At 38.0% G+C, this 16,671-nt stretch overlaps 1 protein-coding gene across 5 annotated transcripts in view; it reads right to left on the bottom strand.

Moving 5' to 3' along the window:
* Positions 1-1,717: 1,717 nt before the first annotated feature.
* The window catches only part of LOC132160299 (SLAM family member 9-like), a 211,660-nt gene continuing 196,706 nt past the window's right edge, over positions 1,718-16,671 (bottom strand). For 2 of the 5 annotated variants that reach the window (XM_059570064.1, XM_059570063.1), the window contains exon 4: positions 1,718-2,470. In XM_059570064.1, the coding sequence (XP_059426047.1) occupies positions 2,301-2,470 (170 nt within the window). In that variant the 3' untranslated portion in view covers positions 1,718-2,300. Of the gene's footprint in view, positions 2,471-2,549; positions 2,951-16,671 lie in introns of those variants that run through there. The other 3 variants (XR_009437961.1, XM_059570061.1, XM_059570062.1) reach the window with 3 other exon arrangements.

The raw sequence follows: 16,671 nt of genomic DNA, 5'->3' as shown, positions 1-16,671 counted from the left end.
CGCCACCTACCGTACAAAAAAACATACAAGCAAACCATACCAAGTCGTCCCCCTAAAATACGTCTACGCCTCTTCTGTCTGGACATGAGAGAACGTAATTCTCAGTTGACTGTGAGAAATAATGTGAGAAAGTGTCAAGTTTTAATTGTAAACTCATAAGAAATATATGCATTTTAGAATAAAAAAGATGATTGATATTACTACTCCAGTTATGCCCATACTCCTCAAACCAGAATACTTATTTCGCACTTGACTATGATAGTATCGTTTAGTATTATGTAGCACATATTTTGACCCTATAGATCAAGACATTTCTGAGCATACTTAAGAATTATATTGGCATTTGTGGACAGATGGTTGCCTGCTTAAGCTATTACATGTCAGATAACTAAAATGTTATTTTTGTAAATGAAGAGATGGCAAAAGTGACACAGATAAAGTGTGGTGTGCCACAGGGCTCAGTCCTAGGTCCTTTGTAGTTCTCCATTTACATGTTTCCTACAACTGATATTTTTGGGATATTATAACATGAGTGAAATTCATCTTTATATTTCCACATTCAAAGCTGGTTTACTGCATTTTGACTACATTTTGATTAATTTTCATCTAGTAAATAAAATTAAATGTTAACTAAGCAGTGTTTGGTCTGACTGGACTTAATGTCCATATAAGTGCTTTCATACAGATATATTGCTATTCTATGAATTATTTTCTCTCTGTTAATGAATAGAAAATATTGTTTATGTATTCATAATATAAATAATAGATTATTTTAATAAACGTGTCTGGTTGTCACACTTTCTGAATAAAAAGAAATGCAGCCTGTTCTAAATTTTTCAACCAGAGTTTTGATCATTTCAGTCAATCAGTTATCATCTTCTCTACTACGACTACCAAATTACATTTATATTAGAAGTAAAACATTTAAACTATTAAATTAACCTGTTAATTCTACAAATGTATTGGTTGAAGGGAGATCCTGACTGCTTTTTCTGTCTTTCCTGCAGCCGTGATCATCAAGGCTCCATCAACAGTTGACATGAGATGATTGGAGACTGGACATGGAGAAACGAAGGCATTCATTAGTGAATGTCTCAGCTTGGTCTATAACAAAGACTATGAAAATTTCACAAATCAGCTTGTAATTTCCTAATATATATAGGTCATGTGAGGGAATAATTCATTGAGAATGATGTGTTTTGCAAGTGTTTACTCCTGTTAAATTTAACCAAAATTGCATTGACCTTGACTGACATTTTACACACAAATGCTTTCAGTTCAAACAGAGAGAAAGTAAAGGAAAAACAGATATATTAAAATATGTTATTGAGGAATTTCTCTCAAATCTAGAACAGAATATTTGTAGATCCAAAATAAATGCTTATGAATTTTGTCTGTGTTAATGTTATTTGTGGCCATGTATAGAAAGATTATTTCATTAAGATTTTACATTTTTTTCACTGATTTAGTAGTGCTTTCTATTGTGGTGTTTAAAGGAAAATAAAATTAATTTGATAAATCCTGCACTTTTTCTGTCTGAAGTCTTTTTAATCTATAGTATGTTTCTGTCTTGTAACAGATTACACATAATTCAGTTTTTTATATTTAACTGCCTGCCATCTGTTCATATAAAACATTTTCTGATGTAACTGAAATGGTTGCATGGAAGAAATTGAATTATTACAAAATATTTTTTGTAAAACTTTTTATTACAGTTTTTTGGGGGGTGCAAGTATTGAAACTGCTGGAATATATCTAATAAAGGGGAAAGAATGTGATTTAAGCATACCTTACTAAAAACTTGAGTTTGCAATCTAGGTCGAGCAAGACTGAAATATAACAGATAAATAAATAAATGATACAGTCTCAATATATCTTTAATGAATTTGCTGGTTATTACAGTTGAAAGGAAAAAAAATTCAATATGTCAGACAAACATGTATTTCTCATGAAAACAGCTTGACATATATAGTTATAATAAAACAATGGAAAAAATTATTCTTGGTATAAAAGTATAAAAACTTTACATTGAAAGTGGAAAAAAAAACTGACACAAAGTCTCAAAAAATACCTAAAATAACCACCAGATGGTAATATGACAACTTGGGGAACACTTAAAAAGTGTACATTAAAGCATTGGTTTTCATGTTTTTATTACTGTCGATTTTATTATCCTGTATGCATGATTGACAGCATGCAAGCTGTCAACTGATTTTTAGATGCATTTAACCTGGAATATTCTTTATTTATATTCCTAAAAAGAATAAAGAACAGAGTAACATTATCGCCCCCTGGTGAATTTATGCAACATCATCATATTCATCTGCACGTGGTGTCTGCTCTCTCGTCTCCGGATAAGATCTTCTGGATCTGATGTCATAAACCAGCACAGCAACAGTAGCCACGCCCACCAGAACAGAGCCAGCCAATCGGATCACAGTTTCAGTAAAACCACAGCAGTGGACAGGGCCTGAGGAAAGACAAAAACACCACAAAGCAATTCAAGTTTGTGTACGTTTGCTACATTTCTAGCATAACAGTTTATGTACCTGAACATGTCTGACAGAGTTGACTGATGTTGAGTTGTTGAATCTGGAGGCTGATGGAATTGTTCACTGCACAGCTGTAGGTGTTTTTCACCTGATATTCCACCTCCAGAGGTAGAGACAGACTGATGCTGAGATCAGATGCTCTAGTGGTGGACAATAAACTGTTTCCTTTGTACCAGGAGAGAGTCACATCACTCACATTCACCACTGAACACAACAATGAACAATTCTGCTGTGATGATGATGATGAACATGTTGGAGAGTCCCTGGTGATTACAGGGATCGACAGAGGAGCTGGAGAACATAAGAGAACACAGAGAAACTAAATGAACAATGAATATAAGCTTGTTAGATTAAGCACTTATAGATGTTCACAGACTGTCTTTTTTGCAGGGTCTAAATTTGCGATGTGGAGATTCAAACTGATAAATGTGACCGCCACAGTGTGCAGTTTACCATAGATTTCCATCTCACCCACTCAAGTAACGCAAAGCTAACACATCTTATGTGCTACAGTTAGATATGAAATATGGAAGAAATACAAAATGATTTGATTTTTTTTTAAATTGCATGCTTAATCACTAATATCAACATTGACGTACCTGGACATGGCCAACAAAGTTCACTGGAGTCCATGTGTCTCGTCTGGTTGCTGATGGGGTTGTTCAACACACAGCTGTAGTTGTTGTTCTCCTGATATTCCACCTCCAGAGGTAGAGAGAGACTGATGCTGAAATCAGACACACTGATGCTGGACAATAAACTGTTTCCTTTGTACCAGGAGAGAGTCACATGACCCACATTAACAGCTGAACACAGCAGTGCACAATATGATGATGATGATGAACATTGTGAAGAGTCTCTGCTGATGACAGGAATGGGAAGAAGAGCTAGAAAATGATATGAAATGACCAATTAGAATACATTTACTGAAAAAAGAATTATTCGGTAAACACAATATAAAGAACAGACAACTCTGTTTCTCTACTCACCATAGACAGAAACTGTGAATATTTTGTATGCGACTGTATCCCTTATTATCTCTAGTTTATAGAGTCCAGCATGTTCAGCTCTGATGTTTTTAATGGTCAGCGATCCAGTGTTATAGTTCAGCACCAGTCTGTCTTTGAACCTCCCATCAGCACCGTCATGAACTTTGAAGACTCCGTCCTTCTTTTTGACTTGAGCGATGAGAACCTCTCGAGGTCCAAACGTCCAAAACAGTTCTTCATCTCTGCGTACCTCAGCTTGTAGAGTGACAGAATCTCCCTCTGTCGCGGTCTTAATTTCACCTGTCTCAACACCAAACACACCTGGAGAACAATGGAACGGGAAACGTCACTCAATCACATGGTATAAAGGTAAAGGTAGATTCTCATGGACCAGAATCACAATAGTTAAGATGCTTTGGTAAAATGGTAGCTGGTCGACTAACTAATGATCAGTAAAATAGCTAGCTACCTTTTCTGGCCTTTCCCTCCAAAAGACAGTAATTCTTGATTTTATAGCTGACTTATCTCTAATATAACGAGATGATGCCATAAAACTTGAATAACTTACCAATCCAGCCTTCAAAATACAAGCAGAACCAAACAAATGCATAAAAGATTTTCTTTGACTGAGACATCACTTAACGTGTCAGGGAAAAAAAAAACACTTAAGTAAAACGAATTTCCTAAAAATTTGCCCCTAGGAACGTATGAAGATATTTAACCAATTATAGCCTGTGTTAAAAACGAAAGGGAATTTGTAGCTTCGTGGTCTGTAAAGAAATAACACACGACGTTACATTCAGTCAGAGCTGAACTTCTCCTCGCGCTAGAGCGTGCGCGCGCGTCTGTGAACGCGCTCGATTGTCAGCGAACGCTTTTGTGTCTTTCAGTTATGCACAGGTGTTCATTTATATATGATTGTAATTAGTTGTATTTTATGACCGAATACTTAAACTGATTTCATTCAACTGCATATATAATTAATTTATTCATTTATATAACCTTTTTCTTTCTCTCTCTTAAAATTTTTCACGTTCAGCTAGTCAAATCGAAACCTGACGTGGCCTGATTCCTTCAGATCTGGAAAGAAATGCGGTTTTGGTTTGATACATGGACGAGCGTCTTGAAGTGAGTTTCTTATTTATTATGCATGTGGGTGAAGGGCTTCTTCCTGTCCTGCTAACATCAACCCCACTGACTGTTTTACTTTTTACATAAATACTATAGTGTTAAAAAAGTCAAAGACAAATCACGATGCCCAAAACGTATATATATATAACATCATTCAGTAAAAGCTGCTGAAATTTGTGAATTTGTCCCAGACACTGACAGGCAATAACAATATTGCATTGTTGTTATAAAAAAAAAAAAAAAAAAAAAAAAAAAAAAGGCAGGAAGCGGGGTCTAGGTGTGATTTCAATAATAGTTTTGAAAAATAAATAAATACATATATGAATTTCAGGTTTCTTGGGGTTGTACAATTTGGCATGCGAATCTAAACTACCATTGCCATTTTGTAGGGATGTTGAATTATTAGGCTATTTAAATTATTTTATTTATGATCTGTTGACCTTTACACATAATCATGAGGGCCTGGGGTCCTATCTATGAGGTCATTTCCTGTTTATGGGTTTCTTGTCACATTACAACAAAATAGCTTTCTACATGTTGTTAAATCACAATGTCTTTGATTTAGTAAATAAATATTAATTTTATACAGTGTATAAATAAAACACACACACAAAGAAAAAATAATACTCTGAAAAATGTATGTGCCTCTTATCTCATATAGCTTAGTAATTTATAATGTACCATTAAAGACTTAATGATGTACCATTAAACTGGCTTGTAGCATATTTATAGATTTTATATTTATAGTGTTCTCTTGTGATAAAGACCGGAAAAATATTGCATGCTATAAAAGCACCCGTCAGAAATATATAACTTGATGTTGAGGCCAAGGGTCATATGTTTCCAGCAAGAAATCTGTGTTTGCCTGGTTAGCCATAACTACACCCTTAGGATGCATAAAACATCCTTCTTTATTGAGTTTTCTCTTTATTAGTGGACCAAATTCCAAATCATTTTAGCTATACAGACTGATACTCGTGTGCAAAGACGAACACTTAATTTCCATATTGTCCATATTCATTTTAAAACTAATAGTAACTTCAAAGTCAAATTCTTGAAGCAGGCCTCCAGTAATGTGAGGATGTTGTGTTGTTTAGTGCTGTGTAGTAGAACAGAAGAGCAGTTCTGATGGCTGTCATTATTCAAATACATTACTGGAGCACCACCTAGTGGCTGTGAATAGACTATAACCTCAGTCTCCTAGCACAGGGCCAGTGAGTATGCTGAGCAGTTCAGCTGTGTGCTTTAACAGATAGCATCGCTGGAGCTCCGCTTAGCGGCTGTAAGTAAGCAAATGTAAAAGGCGTGCTACACTATACAGGGCCTCCCAAACTTTTCCATTCCACGACCCACCTAGACAAGTGTAATCTATTTCACGACCCACCAAAATATTTGAGAAAAAAAATAAACCTTGTAAGTCTAATCAAACTTAAAAGTTTGATGACAAAAATTTAGTATTTAAGAAAAAATAACCAATTTATTTTAGGGTACAACTGTAAAATGTTGCTACTAATATTTACGTTTTAATTTTTGTTTGCAGACGTCAAAATATGAAACTTCCATAAAAACGTGAAACAGGCTCACTCCAGAAATTTTGTACATTTTGTTATGTGGAAACTTTTAAATCTTGTAGTGTTACAATTAACACTGCATTTGTGCCCTGCTCACCCTGTACATGTGAAATGTTTTTTACAAACCGTTTCCTGAACGAAAACAGTGCATAGTTCAAACAGATGAGAGAAATGAATGAAAATAGGCTACCTGAAACCGTTTTTGTAACGTTTGAATTTTATGCAGTCTCATGCAGAATATAGTGTATTGATGTGAGCAATTTCTTTCTCTTTACTAATGCGGACCGATTGAACCTTTTAATAGCGTTGCTCTGAGACCCTCACTGTTATTACAACTCATGCGCGCCCACGCTTCAAAACAAATTGTGGACTTAATTGCAATTTGAAAATCACTAAGGATATTGGGTCCGTGTACTTTTTGATCATTTCATTTTCTGTTTGGAATGGAATAACGAGAAATGAAAACAAGCTCGTTTATTATTATTATTATTCGATTTTGACTCGATTTTTCATTTTTCGTTTGTGGTTTACAAATCGGTTTGGGTTCGATATTTCGTTTGCACACGTGGGCGGTACTGAAACGCCCCTTTCATCTGATTGGTCAAACCGCTCCGCCTTCAGTAGGGGAGCGCGGGGCACAACGTAACACTTTTTGGATTTGGCCAAATAATTAACAAAGTAATGGGGTTAGTCAAACCATATTTTTAAACCAACAACATGCAAACCTCTCTTACAAATGAGCACTGTTTGTATGTTCGTCGGACCTACCATTCCTGTGCTGTATCGCCCAAAGCGCCGAGAGTCAAATGTTACAATTTACCCCGTGGGCGGGGTTAGTTGTAACAGTTGCTGGAAGAGTCAGATTTCACACAATAAATTAAAAATCTGTTTAGTTTAGATTGTAGTACCATTTCCTTATGGTATACTCAACTAAATATTGTATTCCACATAGCACAGTATGTAAATTTTTTGATCTATTAAAACAATATTCTTGAGTGTAGACAAAGATTTATTTTCAACAATAAACTGGTTCAATAATTATAATAATTTATTTTTCTTATTACAGTAGGCATAGTAGATAAATAAATAAATAAATAAATACATTAATAAATAAATAAAAATTAAAAACATGTCACTCTTAACATTTATGAAGACATTTCAAGCTCTTCAACTGTGTGATTTAAGGGAGATTAGACAACAAATCATGCCAATTTCTTTTTATTTTACTTTTAAAACAGACCTGTATATAGGCCTCTGTTTCATGAACCGATAGGCTAACATTTTAAAAATCATGTAACTTTCTCTTTTTATCTTAAGACATTTTAAAATGTGCATAAACCATTTCATTTCACAAGACATTTAAACATTTGCATAAGCTTTTTCAAGGTAAAGATACAAAAAATCATCTTTTCACACCGTTTCTGTATAACTGATATTTTGAATGAATTGAATAACTGATTATTTTGTATCAGTACTAATAAATGATAAATCTAACAAATATTCATCACATAGTAAGTGGAAACATTTTCAACATACCACTGTACGATGTGTAGCCTAGAAACTTTACTCGTTAAAGGGATGGTTCACCCAAAAATGAAAATTTCCCCATGATTAACTCACCCTTTAGTCATCCTAGGTGTATATGACATTCTTCTTTCAAACAAATATAATCCGAGTTATATTAAAAAATGTCCTGGCTCTTCCAAGCTTTATAATGGGAGTGAATGGGTTTATTTGCCATCACAGATGAATGTGCTCTGATGGACTTCCAAAAAATATACTCATTAACTCTCATTATAAAGCTTGAAAGAGCCAGGACATTTTTTAAATACAACTCGAATTGTATTAGTCTGAAAGAAGAAGGTGTCATATACGCCTAGGATGGCTTCAGGGTGAGTAAATCATTGGCTCCTTTTCTTTTTTGAGTGAACTATCCCTTTAATACAACTTACTCTTCATCACAGACGTGACAAACATAATGTTCATTTCCCTCTGTGCATAACTCATGTGACCACCCATCACAAAAGACACATTTAACCCATTTCTCTCCAGGTGCAGAGGATGTAAATTCCTCCCCGCACACAAGGCAGTCGACTGAGTTACTTGATTTACTTCGCTTTTTCACACCAAGGCTTCTGTTCTTGGGGGCTGTCTTTTTACTCTTTCGAACCTCTTCCTCTGCAACGGCTGGAGTGTCTGTGAGGATGGCACTTATTATCTTCTTTCTGGGCTTGGCAACTTCTTTTCTTGGAGGTGCCTTGGGGAAGGGCCTGACTAAAGCAGGAATGAATTCAGGCACAGAGGAGCCCTGGTGAAGAGAGGAGGAGCCCTGGTGGAGAGAGGAGGAGCCCTGGTGAAGAGAGGAGGAGCCCTGGTGGAGTGTAGTGGAGCCCTGGTGAAGAGAGGAGCCCTGGTGAAGAGATGAGGAGCCCTGGTGAAGAGAGGAGGAGCTCTGGTGGAGAGATGATGAGCTCTGGTGGAGTGTGGTGAAGCCCTGGTGGAGAGAGGAGGAGCCCTGGTGAAGAGAGGAGGAGCCCTGGTGGAGTGTGGTGGAGCCCTGATGGAGAGAGGAGGAGCCCTGGTGAAGAGAGGAGGAGCCCTGGTGGAGTGTGGTGGAGCCCTGATGAAGAGATGAGGAGCCCTGGTGGAGTGTGGTGGAGCCCTGGTGAAGAGAGGAGGAGCCCTGGTGGAGTGTGGTGGAGCCCTGGTGAAGAGAGGAGGAGCCCTGGTGGAGTGTGGTGGAGCCCTGATGGAGAGAGGAGGAGCCCTGGTGAAGAGAGGAGGAGCCCTGGTGGAGTGTGGTGGAGCCCTGATGAAGAGATGAGGAGCCCTGGTGGAGTGTGGTGGAGCCCTGGTGAAGAGAGGAGGAGCCCTGGTGGAGTGTGGTGGAGCCCTGATGGAGAGAGGAGGAGCCCTGGTGAAGAGAGGAGGAGCCCTGGTGGAGTGTGGTGGAGCCCTGATGAAGAGATGAGGAGCCCTGGTGGAGTGTGGTGGAGCCCTGGTGAAGAGAGGAGCCCTGGTGAAGAGAGGAGGAGCCCTGGTGAAGAGAGGAGGAGCCCTGGTGAAGAGATGAGGAGCTCTGGTGGAGTGTGGTGGAGCCCTGGTGGAGAGAGGAGGACCCCTGGTGGAGTGTGGTGGAGCCCTGGTGGAGAGAGGAGGAGCCCTGGTGAAGAGAGGAGGACCCCTGGTGGAGTGTGGTGGAGCCCTGGTGGAGAGAAGAGGAGCCCTGGTGAAGAGAGGAGGAGCCCTGGTGGAGAGAAGAGGAGCCCTGGTGGAGAGAGGAGGAGCCCTGGTGGAGAGAGGAGGAGCCCTGGTGGAGTGTGGTGGAGCCCTGGTGGAGAGAGGAGGAGCCCTGGTGGAGAGAGGAGGAGCCCTGGTGGAGAGAGGAGGAGCCCTGGTGGAGTGTGGTGGAGCCCTGGTGGAGAGAAGAGGAGCCCTGGTGGAGAGAGGAGGAGCCCTGGTGAAGAGAGGAGGAGCCCTGGTGGAGAGAGGAGGAGCCCTGGTGGAGAGAGGAGGAGCCCTGGTGGAGAGAAGAGGAGCCCTGGTGGAGAGAAGAGGAGCCCTGGTGAAGAGAGGAGGAGCCCTGGTGGAGAGAAGAGGAGCCCTGGTGGAGAGAAGAGGAGCCCTGGTGGAGAGAGGAGGAGCCCTGGTGAAGAGAGGAGGAGCCCTGGTGGAGAGAAGAGGAGCCCTGGTGGAGAGAAGAGGAGCCCTGGTGGAGAGAGGAGGAGCCCTGGTGGAGAGAAGAGGAGCCCTGGTGGAGAGAAGAGGAGCCCTGGTGGAGTGTGGTGGAGCCCTGGTGGAGAGAAGAGGAGCCCTGGTGGAGAGAAGAGGAGCCCTGGTGGAGAGAAGAGGAGCCCTGGTGGAGAGAGGAGGAGCCCTGGTGGAGAGAAGAGGAGCCCTGGTGGAGAGAAGAGGAGCCCTGGTGGAGAGAGGAGGAGCCCTGGTGGAGAGAAGAGGAGCCCTGGTGGAGAGAAGAGGAGCCCTGGTGGAGAGAGGAGGAGCCCTGGTGGAGTGTGGCGGAATCTGCAGAGGATGTCAAGGTAGTACGCCAAGATCATTTCAAAGGTAAACCCTTAAAATCCTACTCCTTTATAATGTCAATATGTGAAGTCATAAAAATATAAACATTTTAAGCTTATTATTCCTACTAAAATTATTAATTCCTCTGGATTTAAGTTACATTTTTGTACAATACAGAAATGTGTTTCTTTTATAGATCCATACACATCTCTGAAATACAAGATGCACGCTTGGTCTCTAGTCGAGTAGTGGTGGGGCGTTTTACAGAATCTGAGGCAAATGTGCCCAGCATTCTAGAGAAAGTGAAGTTGGCTCTGGGCAATGATGAATCTTATGTCCTTACCAACACCCAAGGAAATGAAATCTTGCATTCAGAGGGCACAACTGGTAAATAAAATCCTATGTTTGTTAATATTGAGCTTTGCACAAAGTATATTTTTTCTTATTTTCCAAAAAACAAATAAATAAATTGAAGATAAAATCTGAAACTTGAAGAAATAATAAAGGGCCAATATTTACACAAACTGTGTCTCAAAAATGTACTTGTCAATGAGAACCCATCTTTGTTATCCTTTCTAACATGTGACAAAAACACTGAGGGAAAAATGAAAAAGCATGATTTAAAACTTTAGCAGCTCATTTGTACTTCAGAGAAACAAATGCAGACAGATATTTTCAGTAGCAAATGCCATGTTTATAAAGACCAAGTTTTTAGCCTTTGATTTTTTTCCTTTTCTTTCTTTCAGATTCAGTTTCAGACTTTTTTATTATTATTGTATTTATTATTGGCAAAGACTTGTTGCTGTACTATTTACTGGGTATCTGCCTGTGTTGTTGTTTAGGATCATCTTATTGGAGGCCAAACTCCAGAAAAGTCCATGCAGTGCAAAGCGCTGCGTTTAGACTGGCAGCACAGTAGGAGTCTGAGGTATTGCAGTGTAATATAATACATTTCCTGCAGATTACAAATTACCCTTTTCTTACCCACTATTTAAAAGTAAGGGGGGATAAGTGAAAATTATTTATGTGTTAACCTTTTTTTAATAGTCGCAGAGATGCTGAAAAATCTGTCCTTCAGAACCTTAAATCGCAAATCGAGGAGCTGTTGGAGGCCTCTCATGGTTTGGAACATGTGTCCAGACAGATTCAGGAGATTGTTTCCATTACACAGGGAGCAGCACAAAGGGCAAACCTAGCAACAATTTTAAAGGAGACATTCATGTGTTTAATCTGCAGAGGTACACACACACAAAACTGCATCTTGAAATGTCCTAACCAAAACACAGTAAACTAGAAGGAACAAATATGGAGCTAAAACAGTAGCATGGATATTGCTCGGCTGAAATCATGTTCAATCTATTCACTGATATCAGTTGCAAGTGTGTGGCCCCTATAGGCTGGGTTTTTGCAATAACTGCCAAAGGTTGTATAATTTTTTAGCCATGATATCAGCTATAATTGATATGATTTGACTTACTGTTTTCCAAAACATAATCATGTTTATTTGGCACCAGCTGCAGTTAATGTTGACTTTTTATATTTTCTTTATTAAGCTATCATTGAAGAACCTGTGTTCACCTCGTGCTGCAGGAGTGTGGTGGGGTGCAAGGTCTGCATTGACCAGTGGATGGAGAACTCAAGGCAGTGCCCTAAATGCAGATCTGAAGAAGTTGTCATCACAGAAGTTGCAGGCCTATCCAATGTGCTTGAAGTCACTAAGAGTTTTGTGTAAAACAGTATTCTTTCTATTTTTCTCCACTTCCTGCATGAATGTTTGTTCAGTTAGTAAGGTTCAAGCTGGGTATGTGACAAAGACATCTTCAAAAGTTTAAAAACATTGCCGTTTTGTTTGCATGTGTTGTGAGAACAGAATAAAGTTTTTGCACCTACAAACCTGCATGCAGACACCCAACTTTGCACATTCATTTATAGATTTAACACCCAGTCCTGACCCTGGAGCATCATGTTCGGCAGAATTCAGCTCCAACCAGTTCCAACACACTTTCCTGAACATTTCTAGATATTATGAAGACCTCGCTTAGCTGGTTCAGGTGTGTTTAACTAGCCTAGCAAAACTTTGCAGGACATTTGCCCTGACATTAGCTCATTACATTAATTTAATGTGATTTATCAACAGCTAGTACATCTTAAAATATAGAGCTTATGACAAATAATAGTTCCAGATGGACAAGCAATAAATGCAAAAACCTGTGTGAATAACAATATCTTAAAAAAAGAGTGGCAAACTTTGAAGTAGGGTTCAAGTTTTAATTAGTTGTAGCCTACAGCTTGAAGTATAAAGCTTATTCTCATACACAGATATGGCCTGTTTATGAGTGAAATTCATGCTTTTATTTGTCATTTAAACTGATGCAAACAGGGAAAGAGAGTAAAAAAGACTTACTATCCTGTCGCCCCCTCTAGTGGACAGCATTAAGTATTACGGCCTTCATTGCTCTAGTCTAGAGTCTAGACTAACACGAGTCGATGGGAATTTTTTTTTTTTTTTTGGAAGGTAAGTCTGACCAGTCCGAAAAGATAAGCAAGTCAGACCAGTCTGAAGGTCTGAGCTGAGTTTGGTGGAGCATTAAAGTTCTAGGCAGCGTAAATTTCTCATAATAATAATAATAATAATAATAGCCTAATGTTTAAATATATGGCTTTCTCAAGCCAACATAACAGAAAACTCAGAGAAACATTGAACAATTCAGAATGTAATACAATTTTATTCGTTTTAAAATAAAACTAATAACATTTTATAGGTAGGATGCCGTTTTCAACCGACATGATTTTAATAAATCTCAAACCCTGCTAATTTTATCAGTATTACGTTCACTGATTCTTGCTTCTCTCTTTTCTGTCTCTTTCTTTTCATGTGAACTGAGTTTCAAGTGAACTGAGCTACACATGCTTACGTCTATTCACAAATATAATCTTTATTTCTATTACATTTTTCCCTTTTGTTGCAAATAAAAGACGAGAGTGGTAAATGTTACGGACATATTATTGTAGCCTAGTCCAGCCTATTCCTGATTTTTATTTCCTCTTTCCTTTTATCCAAAGAGACGGAACTATTTGCACAGTATTTATCAATGGGAAGAAATACATCATGCTAAAATAATCTGTCATAGCCTATAGGCCTACTGTCTGTGGCTCACATTTTTGGGGTCGCTTGCAAGTCTCATCAGCACGAATTACGTGACCAGCAACATATTTCTGCTTCAAATATTGTGCTTAGTTAACAGTGAGTGGTGGTTTCAGACATTATTTTATTATAGTGTATTTGTCAGTGCCGCACTCGGACTCTTATTTTGCCTGACAGAAAAAAAAGATCGTACTGAAAGCGGAGCGGTTTGACCAATCAGATGAAAGGGGTGTTTCAGTACCGCCCACGTGTGCAAACGAAATATCGAACCCATAAACCGATTTGTAAACCACAAACGAAAAATGAAAAATCGAGTCAAAATCGAATTTTTCGTTTTTTAAACTAAATTAAAAAACGAATAAACAAGCTTGTTTTCATTTCTCGTTATTCCATTCCAAACAGAAAATGAAATGATCAAAAAGTACATGGACCATATTGCCGTTCGTAATTAATGTTGGTAGGCTATATCTTGCAGCACTGAACTGTGTGAGTGTGTGTATCATTGAAACGCAAATTTAGTTGCAGACGAGTGACTTTGTGTGACCCACCTTGTTCCATTCTGTGACCCACAAGTGGGTCGAGACCCTCAGTCTGAAAACCCCTGCACTAGTATATGGTTCAGAACTCTGCATAAGAGTTTCCTTGATTCCTATGAATCAGATCTGTTTCCTTTAAAATAAATTAAAATCAATTTGGACTTCTATTAGGATCTGAAATGGCACTTATGGCACTAAAATCACTAAATTGGCACAACTGACATTGACTACAACATTATCAGTTATTAATATTTTATTGAACCTCTCTTGTTTTTGCATGTGTTCATGATTTCTTTGTATGACAGCATGGCCAAAAATGATGACCGCACAATTTAACATGTTTCATTGCTTTAGTATCACAAATAAAACAATTGACTTTAAGCAACTATGAAATATGCTTACATATATGCTTATAAATCTTATTTATTATTAAGGCTGACGATTTAAAATTAGTCTAAGATCACCCTCAAACCATGCTCCAAAAAAAGCCAATTTTATGAGGATTGTGGGCTTTCCTGGAGTTGTTGGAGCCATTGATGGAACTCAAGTTCACGTCATTGCTCCAATGATAAAAAATGAGACACATCAATAGAAAACTGTATATAATTTATCAGTAATCATTGGTGATAATTTTGCACAATGCAAAGCATTTAAAAAATACATTTAAATATTGAAATATTTCAGTGTCTTAATTATTGTATTGTAAAACATGGATTTCTCGGCGACGTCATCACTGCTTGCGCACGCAACCAAGAGGCAAAAACCCGCGCTCTTCGTACAGGAGTAAATGGTTTAGGTGGTGGTGTTGTCGCTAGTCAAAATGCCAAGGAGTTGTTGCATTGTCAATTGTACCAACCGAGCCAGTGCTGGGTGTCAGATGTTCAACGTGCCGAGGGGGAAGCATGTTTTTTTTTTTTTTTTACAGTTGGACGTTTTACATAATGTTATATTAATAATATATTAATATGAAAGACAAACAAACAGATCCAACTCTGAAATTGCAATTTATTATTGAGTCAACAAGAAATAACAAACAATGCGAAATCTACGTTAATTACAGTGTTCTTTTACTGAACTCGGCATAACAGATAGCGGTTTTCTGCCTCCTGGATGCGCGCGCATCCGGTATTCTTTGTATACAAGAAACCCGTGTATTACATTAAATGATTGGTGTTGTGCTGCTGTGACATCACATGAGTATGCACACTATTGGCTGTTTCAGAGGTCGGGGTCAGCCATTTTTTTTGTTCACATCACTTAAGTGTCACCTCAGTCAACACTGTAAAATCAGCTGAAAGTTACTTTTAGCTTCTCTTTATAAAGTCCACTACTCTCTTAGAAAAGTCTTACTTTTTACTAAGAAGTTTTTAACACTTTAGTCAAAGCTTAAGAGTATTCTTAAAACTATTTTTGAGAGGTTTTATACAAATGGGCCCTAGGCCTGTATCCATGAACAATCTTCCAGATAATTCTTAAAAATGTGTGTGTTTCCTCTTAAAATGAAAGAAAACATTCTAGTAGAGAAAAAAAAAAAGTAATTCAGAACACATCTTACCCCTTTAAAGAGGTCTTAAGGTTCCAAATTGTTAGGAATACAGACAAGGATTTTTAAGAGGCCTAATGTACAATGGGTAATATTTACAATTATCTATTTACAGAAATGCAATATAATATACATAAATATGTTTTCAGTGGTGTATAATGACCTTATACTTTATATCTACCGTTATATGCCGCTAGAATTTACACACTGCACCTTTAAGAGCTTCATTAGCAGTGGAGAAAAAGGGATGAAACATGAAGAGGGAGGAGAAATGTGTTGCACACAATGCATGACAGTAAGATCGTGCAAGGATCATTTTTGTGATGGGTATTATTATAGAAATGCTAACATCTCCATCAGCTCGCAGAAATGCCATAACACCAGAAATGGAAGTAATCACTATTAACTACATGAACACATTTGGCAACAGGAAATATGCAGCTATGCAGCAATGATTTGGGTCTGTCACAACCTTCTATGAGCAAAGCGATCATGCAAACAATTACAGCACTTTCAGAAACGTTTGCCACACAGCTGGACGACACACAATTTGAGTTTGACGATCTTTCTGATGATAAAGAATTTTGCAGTAATGTAATTTTAAATGCAATTAAACCCATCAATAACTTGACATATGGATTCAAGGAATGTTGATTCTAAAATATTATAATGACAAATTTAATTATAGTCTATGTCATTATTATGTGGACATTTTTCTACTAATATGAATGAATGGTTTGCAGTGAACTTTAAAATGGGATTAAATTTGAAATGGAAAAAGTTCAAAACAGCAGAAGAAACACTAAAGATGCTAAATAAAAGATGGGACAAACAGTTCAACGGACAGATGTGCAAACAGAACATGATAAAAACATGATCTGTGGATCAGATAGACAGTCTTAACTCATATTGAGCTGAGTTACCCCCTGGTTCATTGACTAATTTAATTTTAAACTTTCAAAATTACCTTAAATGAGCTAAATGCATGTCATGTTGCACATTATAATATTGATTTAAATTTGTGTAATTAATGATCCGTGTTATAAAACAGAAGTCCTTCAAATAAATGTCTCAAGCCTACAAACTAATAATAGCTAACAAGACTTTGGTAGTCATAAAACACAACGTGAACAAAACAAAAGCAAGGTTTTATTCTTTTTAACTCTATTGTCTTAAGATGGAAA

This window comes from Carassius carassius, chromosome 16 (genome assembly GCF_963082965.1).
Source record: "Carassius carassius chromosome 16, fCarCar2.1, whole genome shotgun sequence".
In the NCBI taxonomy this organism is placed as follows: Eukaryota; Metazoa; Chordata; class Actinopteri; order Cypriniformes; family Cyprinidae; genus Carassius; species Carassius carassius.
The sequence above is the reverse complement of the archived record's forward strand: the minus strand, read 5'-3'. Positions and strand labels throughout refer to the sequence as shown.